The 10,989-nt window shown below is 43.3% G+C and overlaps 1 protein-coding gene across 1 annotated transcript; it reads left to right on the top strand.

The window, feature by feature from the left end:
* Positions 1–1,731: 1,731 nt before the first annotated feature.
* LOC148395992 (ornithine decarboxylase antizyme 2-like) lies at positions 1,732–8,560 on the top strand. The gene is given in 6 exon segments (XM_088378401.1): positions 1,732–1,751; positions 5,712–5,778; positions 5,780–5,863; positions 6,618–6,790; positions 6,989–7,074; positions 7,253–8,560. Coding segments are annotated over 6 exon segments (564 nt in total). The 3' UTR covers positions 7,387–8,560.
* Positions 8,561–10,989: the final 2,429 nt, after the last annotated feature.

Here is a 10,989-nt window from a genome sequence, read left to right as displayed (position 1 = left end):
CTGAAATAGCCAATTTGCTCAATTTGGCTTTCACTGTGTTATTATTGTCATTTCCAGTTCACATGTAAGTGTGATTTTAACAAGAATAGCAAAACTACAGTCAAACCTTGGTTTTTGACCACAATCCGTTCCAGAAGGCGGTTCGAGAAGCGAATCGGTCGAATTCCGAATCTATTTTTCCCATTACAAATAATGGAAAAAATTTTAATCCGTTTCAAGAAAAAAAAAACCCCGCCTTTTTTAAGCATTTTTTCATTTGCGCATATTTGTCCGATCGCGCAACTGCAGCGCACCGCCGAACGCGCGACCGTAACGTGTCGCCCACCGCGCAACTGCACCGCGCTGGTCGCATTATTGTGGCGGTCGCTGAAATTTAGAAAATATTTTTAAAGTCCTGATGTAGTTTTCAAAATTTAAGTCGACTTAAGTGCGCAGGGAGCTTAATTTTGTCCGATCGCGCAACTGCAGCGCACCGCCGACCGCGCAACAGTAGCGCGTCGCCGACCGCACAACTGCACCGCGCTGGTCGCATTATTGCGACAGAGCCGTCGCTAGAATTTAAAAAATATTTTTAAAGTCCTGATGTACTTTTTAAAATTTAAGTGGACCTCAGTGCGCAGGGAGCTTAATTTGGTCCAATCGCGCAACCGCAGGGCGCCGGGCGCTCACTGTCGCATTGCTTCAAGAGCGTCTTTGTGTTTTAGGATGGCTTTACTGCTCCCACTTGCTTTCTTTGGAGGCATGATCAGGGGGTAATGCAATCCTCAAAGTAACGAAAATACAATAACAACGGAGTCAGTCGGCATCCGGGCCGCGCGGTCGGGTTTTCTCGGGTCCTCCCGGCTCATCTCGCAAGGTTCGACCTCCGAATTTTGTTCGACAACCGAAGCAAAAAATCTCGAATTTTGTGTTAGAATTCCAATTTGTTCGAGAACCAAGACGTTCGAAAACCGAGGTTTGACTGTAAAATAAATAGATGCAGCTCACTGACAAGTGCCGCTATTTGAGCTAATTTTAGAACAGTCCTGCGGGCGACTCGTGCGGCCCTCACGGGCGACCTGGTGCCCGCGTGCAACGTGTTGGTGACCCCTGCTCTATAGTACGTTATGAATGCAAGTACGTATTAGGCCAAAAAGAAGCTAAGGGAGGACATCCAGGTGGTTGGTGAGACAGAAGAAGATAGAAGACAGTGAGATGGAAACGATTAATTATGAATAATCCCATAAGAATGAGAAAAAATATTTTATTATCAGAATGTACGATTTTATCATCAGAATCTGTTCATTAATGAAGAAAGAAAATGCACTAAAGTTTGCCTAAGCCGCCTTCGTGAGTAACCCTTAATTTTAATTGACGTAACATACGAATAAATAAAGAATATTTTCATAAAATGTAAAAACAACTTTTTAATAGTGTTGTTTGAAGTTTTCAGCCTTTTGTTTATGAGATGGCGTGATGAGTGAGGCTTGGGAGGGGGCGGAGTCACCCACAATGCACCGCGGCGTCTTCTTTGTATAAATAGCGCAAGCGCTGTCTTAGCAGTTTGTTGGCTGTAGCTGATTTATGCTGATTCAATTTCCGCCTTGACCAAAACAAAACTGAAGCACACGGATAAAATTCGTTGGAGTTCGTCGAACGCAGAGTTTTTATGCCTAACCTTTTTGCTCCCCATAAAACTTTTTTATTCTTTCAAAAAAACAAGGACCGTAAAAAGCTGTTGTCGAGGCTGTCATGTTGAACGCAGACGAAAGGTAGGAAGTGACTCGTGCTAATAATAATGTTAACAACTGGTTCACTTTTTGTCACTTTGACCGCATTCCGAGGCAAAGCTTTTCTCCAGTGATGGTAAGGCGACCCCGCGCCTCCTAGAAAAAAACAAAACTTAAAAACAAACCTAGACTGACGACATGCTTGCTGTGTAATGTTTGGAAACATGTCGCGACTTCCTCTTCATGTTGAGTACCTGGAATGTTCCATCGTGTCTCCGTGAAGACCTTTTCCCTTCACGCATACGAACTTTTGTTTTTAATGCACGACACTCTTATTCATTGATCATATGATTTAATACAGTGATGACCTTTGGCCTTGACAAACATGGAGAATATACGTCACCCAAATTGCAATTCCAATGTAGTGTTATGCAAATCAACAGAACTGGCGAATGGTCTGTTGTGTAAATATACTTTTCTATGTTGAAGTAAGTTGCATAGGTTTCGTACTGGAAAAAAATTGTGGCCGAAAAAAATACTTCACTAAGGCCATGAATGGGGAAAAGCTTGCTTCTCCAAATCTGTTGTATCGTCATCATGATACTGCAAAGTTTGAGTGATTCCAAATGAATGGTGTAGTAGTGAAATGAGATGGGATCAAAGTCAAGTAAAAGTTGTCAAAAGACAAAACTCTTCATAATTCAAAACAAAAAGTTGTATAGTTCCCCAATTTAATTGTCACGTTGCCTGCCTTTGCTATTTGTCAGTATCAAGCTCGCAGACTTTAATCGGTTTTGTGGTTTGGTGAAATGCTTCAGTTTGTTTTATATTCACTTTTATGATTGCGGCTGGTTGGCATGTCTTCCCTCAAGCACAATGGTGCAAATTGTAATTGTCTTCTTCGGCTTGGCTTTGAAATGTTGAGTGCCAGTTGTAATTAGACGCAAACGTCATTGATTGAATGCTACTGTGGTTGCATCGTGGTGTTCTGTTTAAGCGACTAAAGGCAAATATTTTTGGGAAATTCCAGGTGGGCAAAACTGCTTTAGTTTTTCGCTTGACCCTCAATGGTCCGGACGTATAAGTGTAGTCACAGACTCCACGCCGAAGCGTCTTGTTATGCGTGGCGGCGCTCAAAATTTCCATCCGCCAAGCCCAAAGCATCCGAGCGTGCCGGTTTTGGCTTGAGGCCTCGCTTGGGCTTGGGCCGAGCTTGAATGCGTCACACTAGATGTTAAGTGCTTCTGGGCCACATGCCAACGTCCTAATTCGGCCTATCCATGTAGAGGTTAACGCTTCGGCTGCCAGCCATTTTCAAAGCGGCTTGATACGATTGCGGAGCGCTTTGGAATCATTGGATCTGGTTTGATAGGGTGGAATTCCGAATCCATTATGGTACGGCTGAGTTTGAAGAAGGATCATGTAATGATGTTCTTGTGAACTTGTCAGTGCTCCAGTCTCTCGCTCCAATAAAGCATCATTTGAGTCTCCATCAATTTCAAAGTGAAGCGTTTGATTCGATTCTGTACGTCTTTTGAATCCAAACTGATTTTCTGATTCAAATCAGTTGTTGTCTCTCGAGACACAGAGTAGTTTACTGAGTCTTTTTCCGTTCATATTGAGAAGGCTTTTAATGGCAAAATGATTTTTTTTTTTTTTTTTGCAATGGCCCGTTTGTTCACAAACAAACTCACCTTTATGGTTCTTCAAAGACATTCTTGTAAAGTTTCAAGCGCGACTCACGTGTTGTGTTCTCGGTCCATGTGCTGGGTTTTGTTTTGTAATGCGCTGGCTGGCCGCCACGGTGCTTTCAGACACGCCCTGCCATGTCGCGCACACGCTTTTGTTTTTACTGTCTTGCTTGATGTGTGGAGTCTAGTAGTTTATGATTAGACCGAAAACAAAAACAATGTCGGCGGATGACTTTGAGGTGGGCGGGGCCAAGCCTTGTTTTGACTTGATTCACTTTGCGTCAATGTGTAGAAGAAATTAGGCCGCCAGAGAAGAAGCCGCACGGGCTGCTGGTCCAAAGTCAATGTTTTGTTGTTTTTGGGCTACTTTTGGTTATTTGACTAGCGTTCAGGGTTCAGGATGGTGGGCACTCGCGACGCGATCAAGCTTTTTCTTATCTGCACTTTCAACACGGCCAAACTTGCTTAAGTCAAACATTGACAGTTGGCGTTGGAGAAGTTGCCATGGAAATTGCTCACAAAAAGCCAGATGTGCTCAGAAATGCACAAGAAAAAAATAATCAAGCTATTTGACACTTGGCTTGTGCGGAAGATGATTTTTCAACTTGTTGCTCCAATTTTCTTCAAATGCAGATTTGCCGAAATGCAAATGAGTCGAAAGGCGGCATCCTCGCCCTCGACTGCACAGCGTCCGACTTCCACTCACCTCTCTCTCTCCCATTGTGCCGTTGGAAGGCTTTCCGCTCTTCTCCAGCCAGAGATGTTTTGTTCCCCGCGTGTCTCTTGGCTGTCCTCCAAACACCTCAACGTTCATCCCTTCCCTTGTTGTCCTTTCAAACCAATCGTCCGATTCTAGTCCAAGCGGCGCCAGGAAGGGCAACGCTTCCCAACATCTATGGAGACTGGTCAAACGCAATTTCAAACTTCTGTGCTTAACCCTGTTACATAGAATTTTTGACAATAAAGTAAACTTGAACTTGAACATCTCTGAATGTCTTCGTCACCAGCGTTGCTTGACCTTCTTCAAAACATAACCTAGATTCTGCTTTTAGGTTGACCTGGGCGACTATTTTGTTCGGGGAGGAGGGTCCGATTGAAATGTCACAGTGTCACCTTTCACAACAAGCTGGCGCGTCCATTGGGTTCTGGCAGCGCAATGGAGGAAAAAAAAAAAAAAAAATGACAAGCAGCTCTTGGTGGTAGCTGAGTCTTAATCGTTTCCTCCATCTGTGTCCTGCCCATCTGTCTCTCCTCCCGTGATTCTTATCGTGACTTGCAATGACTTCTCACCTTTTTTTTTTTTTTTTTTTTTTTTTTTAACACCGAGTCGGGCCAGAATGGGAGCGCTGGTCGTCATGGGCAGAAAAACAAATATGCCGCACGTGACGTCTATGTCAACATTTGCTAGCAAACAAAGTTTGGTTGGATGGCTTCGCAATTGGGTCGCCGGCTCCCCTGCCTGACCCGCTTGAACATGAACGAGTCTGTCTCGTGTCACCTAAGGCCGTGGCAAGTCAAGAGGAGTGCTGGCAGAAACCTCCGGCGGGCTATTTGCGGAGGAGTCTTGTCATGCCATCTATCATGTGCTGGTTGGGAAGCTCCGCCTCTAATCACTGATGTTGTCTGCATAGCGATATGTATTCAACTGGCCAGACCTGAATTTCAAGTTGAGCCCAAAATTTGTTATAGTTTCTGGATTTGTGCTGATGTCAAAGCCCGGGTTTTTGGCTTTTTCGCAATTTTCTTTCGCAACGCATTGCCACCCAGCATCTCGTTCATTGTCAGGGGGCGGAACTACACGCCATTTTTTTGGGGAATGCGCTTTTTTGTTACTATCCAAGGTCGAGCTTGATTTTTATTTCTTCATTCATATATTTATTTTATTTTTAATTTTATGTTTATTTTTAATTTAATTTTATTTTTCAACAAAATGAAGTGAACTGAATGGATTTATTTACTTGTGGAAACGTGGCACACAGTTGCAAGTGTCAAAGATGTTTGAATGGGACGCTCGCACAAAGACCGAATGCGCCGTCTCGTCACACATTTGCCCTGGAGTCAAAATAATAGCTTTGACACTTTCGTTTCATTATTGTTTCTTTTTCATTTCCTTGTCCGCTTGCTGCCACACTTTTTGCATGCACTGGGAGAACAAATAAAAGGCTGAGGAAAAAGAAAGTCAGATATTTATTCAAATGGACAGATTCTTTTCAATTCAGGAAATCGCTGCCCATACACTCATAAAGGAAAATTTAAACAAGCATACGTGTTCCCTCAAACGCAACTCACCCCCGCGTTTTTTTCTGTGCAGTTCGTGGTTATTGGGCTTGCGGCTTCCAGGCTCCGTTCCTCCTCCCCCGGGGCCTCAGTGGTGCTCCTGATGCCCCTCACCCACAGCTGAAGATCCCGGGTGGGCGAGGGACTTTCAGGGATCACGCTCTTGACGACGTGCTTCTACATAAGGTGAGCGAGAGTCAGACAATATTTCATACACTTTTTTAACCTTGTAATGAAATGTAGAAATGTAAAATCCCTTTTTGTATACATGTGAGGGCAGGTGTGTTTTTTTTTTTTTTTTTTAAGTTTGTGTCCTTCAAATTTTGTCTCACTGGACACCAAAAGGAGTTTTCTTAAGAAGAAGCCACACATGCGTTCACAAAATGACATGGTGACTTTTCTCCAATTAAAAATTGTAAAAAGTAAAAGAATTGGACTTTCTGTAGTATTTTTTTTTTTTTTTAGGGTTGAGGACATCGTAATGTTCTCTTATCTTCATCTGCACACAATTTTGTGCTTGACTTAAATAATTCAAGCTAAATTTCATCAATTTCAGGCATAAGCAAACACAAGCTGCTGTGTTATTAGCATGCGTGTGTCGTAGGCCGCACATGTGACTCTGCCCGCCGGGGGAACCAGCCATAACCAACTCATTGTCTTTCGCATGGAGCTTATTGGCTTCATCACCGTCATCTTGAAATACACACACACAAAAAAGGCATCATCTGAATGCAGTTTTGCACTCAGCTGTGAATATTTTTCCACTAACTCAACATGCCCAGTGACTGTTAATTGTTGCTGTGCCCATATGAACTCTATTGCTAACCAAAGCGGCAGCAACAGTTCGCAATCACCTAGCCCAGCAGCTAGCACTTTAGCCGCCTAGCGAGCGACTCTGCCGCGAGCCTTGTCTGACGGAAGGCGCCTCTTACGCCCGCAGGATGACAAGTTGACGGTGACGCAGGCAGTGGAGGTGAACGGGAACCCCTCGCCGTTGCGCTTCCGCTACCAGCTGAGCGAGCGCCGCTTGGCCTCTTGGGATACGGTGCTGTCGGAAGGTAGCCTCTTCCTGGAGATTCCTGCCGGGCCGCTGGCCGAGGGGAGCAAAGAAGGGTGAGGCGGGCGCTTCCTGTCAAAAGTTTGTGAGCACATGCACATCCGCCGCGGCCAATCAGACGTCGGCTGCGCCACCGCAATATTATATAAAGCGCTCGCAGCTCTTATGTAAAAGGAGAAGACTGCGTCATCTGCATCGCTCACCCCCTCCCCTCACCCCTAGTCCGCCATCCACTGACGGACTTGTGTTTTCAGGCTCACCGCTTTGCTGGAGTTTGCAGAGGAGAAGCTGAAGGTGAACTCTGTCTTCCTGTGGTTCTGCAAAGGGCGAGAGGATCGACGTAAGATTTATTTTTTGGTTCTGTGCACCGTAACAAGCTTGTTGCAATTGTTGGCTCGGCCACCAATTGGACACTTGCCGGCAAAAAAATGAATAAATAAAAATAAGACATTCCAACCCCAAAAAAATAATCACTGATAAATTTCCATAAAACTCAAGGTGTTGTTTTTCACTGCCAGTGTCCATTGTCAAGACGTTCCACTACATGGGCTTCGAGATGGTGAAGCCGGGGAATCCCTCGGTTCCGGCCCGCCCCGACTTGGCCTTCATGCTTTACTCTCTGGACGTCGCCAGCAGCTCGGACGAGGAGTGAGCCCACCTTGACAGCCCCTCCCCCACCTGCCATTTCCTAATACCTTAAGGATCAAGGCTCTTTTTTTTCCCCTGAAAGACTGCGAATTAATTTGCTTGAAAGCAAGTTGTCACATGCCAGCTTTTACCTGACAACCCCTTCCTGCTTCCTTTTTCTTGACACCATCAATGAGAGGGCGTCGAGTAAGAAACAACTTTTTGAAGATTTGTTAACACCCCCCATCGCATCGCGTTGTTTTCAAAGTAACTTTGGGACAACTTTGGGACAAAACATCACGTCGCCAACCGCTCCGCTTCATCGACAGGGATGTGAGTTTCAACCTACTTTTTATTTTTATTTTTTTTTACAAGTACTTAAAAGAATTCCGTAAGGCGTCAGTCATTCTGGTTCATTTGAATTTGTTGGCCAGTTTGATTTATCAGCGTCAAGGGTCAGTGGTCAATATCTGAAAAGTCATCAGATGGTCGACATCAATAAAGGATCGTGTGAGCCAATGAAACTGTTACAATGTCGCGTTTGGCTATTGTCACGCCACTTTTTTGACTCCACTAAATCATTGGCCAGTCTTAATTTATCCACATTGAAAACTTAAATACATTTTTTGTTGACATCGGCGAGGTGCTCGCAGAAAACATTTGTCTTTCTACTTGTAGGTAAGACCTGGTTACATTTTTGTGGCCCCGTCTGTCTTCCCGACCCGTTTGTGCCAAACGAACGGACTTCACCTTTTAAGTCTTATGGAGGAATGTGTTCCTGATTTTCAGCCCAAACGTTGGTTCCGTGAGCAAAACAAAACAGATGAAGCATTTCGGGGTGTTACGATCATATGCAATCAGCTGTAACATCGTAGATGCGTACGTTTGTAATATTTTTTTAATGTAGCACTTTGAACTCGATGCCAAAGAAACTTTGATCTTGGTTGGGGGGGGGGGGCACGGGGCAACTTTTGTTTCAAAACATCTTCCCGGTCTAATCAATATTACGCAGTTTCTCTCCAAAGTTCTATTTTATATGTGTATATATTTCTTAAGATTGGCATAGTTGAGGTATTTATTGTTTTGTTTCCCAGTGACAGTTTGCTTCCATTGTTGGACAGTCCACACTGTGGATAAGCTTGTCACTTGTGGTGGTGAAAATAATTGTAAAATAATAAAATAAAAAGGCTTTAAAAATGTTTTGCCGTGTCTGCTGTAATCACAGAGAAGGAAAAAAAAAAGAAAGCAAAATTACTGGGAAAAAGTAGTAATTTGATCCATTTATCATTTTATATTCTTTAAATAATATTGTAGCTCTAAAATGACTACTATTGATGTATTGTCAGGACATTTATCAACATTTTTTCAATATCTTGTTTTCAATTAAACTTGCACATCGTTGTACGCTCTTATTTTTTATGTGATGTCCCAACCTCATTGAATTGCGGTCATATTTTTTGGTCTGTATTGTAGTGATTGGATTTGTGTCATTTAGTTAATACCCATGACGGCCGCTGTCCTCTCCTGACCATAATCTCAATCAGACATTTATGTAAAGTCAGCTCACAAGGGAGGACGACGGATGACCGCGGCCTTTCTCGGAAAGCGCTCGTGCCCTCATGTTTGTCAACGTGCGACTCACATCAAGCACTTTGAAATAAAAGCCTCATTCTTAGCGCCTTGCTTTTAAAGGCCACGCGCTGAGGCATCGAGACACTTTTGACCTTTGAGAGGTACAAAGCAGACTCAGTTTAAGCGGCACAGAATCGGTTCAGAGGTGACAAGCGCACGGGTGCGTAAAATACTGTGAAAGTAACCAGTTGTGTTTTTTTAAGGCAAATGGATGTTACGCAATGGCCAGGTCAAATGTGTTTGCTGAAGGCATTTATTCTTTCTCTGTGAAGAACACCCATTCCTGAGCAGTCGTGACCTCCACTGAGTATGCATGTCCTTATTATACTGGTCCCAGGTGGCCAAGGTGCGCAGAACAGAGAGCACAACAATGGCCATTCAATTGCAGGAAAAAATGTGGTCAAAGTGTGAATAATATGTTGACATTCTATTTGTCTTGATAGGTGGAATTTGACCATGACCTTAACGACAAGCGTGAATATTTATGTCTGTGTGCTAATTCAACTGAAATCACAAAAGACTTCTTTGAGTGAACACAAATGATGAAAAGGGAAGACCAGTGTGTGCTCTTGGTTATTTCATAACAGCTCAAGTGTGTGTTACACAATCCATGCAGGATGCGTGAAGCCCATCTGCTGCACTTTGAGGCCGTGACACACTTTGAGCTTTTAATCTCTTCTTGTAACAACACTCTAATGTGGCACCTTCTCGTGGTCCGCTCGAAAAATAACGCTGCAAATGCACAGGTCACATGCGGCCACCAGTGTTCTCCCTCATCGTGAACCACCAAGAGTTTCCACATCTTTTTATAGCAGTTTGATTTACTAAAAAGCCATTTAAATGTGTGTTTGTGTGTATACTTTTATTAAAGATAAAGGCCACTTGGGTGATTTTAGTAGTGATTTAAAATGTGCTCACATACATGCACATACGTGATCATATTTTTCCCAAATTACCAATATTATTCAAGTCTGCCAGTGGACAAGTGACCCGAGGTTGCAGCTACGATTATGCAGCAGCGCTCTCTTGTGGCGCATTCTTGGACCTGCGGCTTAACCTTTAACCTCACGTATGCGTATCCGCCCATAACCACACAAAGTATTGCTTTAAAACAGTGGTGGGCAATTAATTTTTACAAGGGGCCACATGAAAAACCTGAGTTGTGTCAGAGGGCCACACCTACAATAACTTAAACCTGCTCAATTTTCTTCCATTGTAAAATGCACTAAATTATTTATTTTAAATAGTTGGTACTGGTAATTAGAAGAATACAATTATTCTGTTTATATTAAGCTATGTGAAATTGTGGTGTATAGGTCAAAAAAACAATCATTAATCAGTACAATTTATTCTTAACTTCTTTAACTTTTCCTCAAATGACAAAGCCGCTGCATCTCTGGCTGTGAAGTTTGATAAAAAGTCCTTGTTGGGCTTGCAGTTTTGCTAGCAATGCATCAGCCTCTGTTGGGCGCTGTTTATCAGACAGATGTATTTTTTCTCATGCTTGGTCGAATCAAATTATATTCTTTAAACACAGCGACCTGTGTACCACAAATCAGGCACACGGCTTTACCTTTCATTTCTGTAAAGAAATACTTGGCAGACCATGTCTTGTTGAAAACACGGCACTCCTTGTCAACTTTTCTTTTCTGAGGGTCAGCACACATTTCAAGGGCAGCATTACTTCGCACTGTTCACCTTCACGCACAGCTCACATACACGTACGCTACACGGAAGTGCGACCCCTTTCAAAATAAAACCAAAACAGTTGTATTGCACGCACGACACTTTTTTTTTTTTTTTAAATTAAGTAGTAATCAAATATAATTTACGATTGGCTTCATGCGGGCCAGACAGGGACGCTCAAAGGGCCGGATGTGGCCCGCGGGCCGTAATTTGCCCAGGTCTGCTTTAAAACCTCACCAGAGCATTCCCGACTAATTGGCAACATTTTTTAAATCCTTGCAGCTCTACAAATGACAACAGGCAACATTAA

This window comes from Syngnathus floridae, chromosome 6, assembly GCF_059516105.1.
Source record: "Syngnathus floridae isolate MCC-2025c chromosome 6, RoL_Sflo_1.0, whole genome shotgun sequence".
Classification (NCBI taxonomy): Eukaryota; Metazoa; Chordata; class Actinopteri; order Syngnathiformes; family Syngnathidae; genus Syngnathus; species Syngnathus floridae.
Note: the sequence above shows the minus strand (reverse complement) of the source record. Positions and strands in the feature narration are given on the sequence as shown.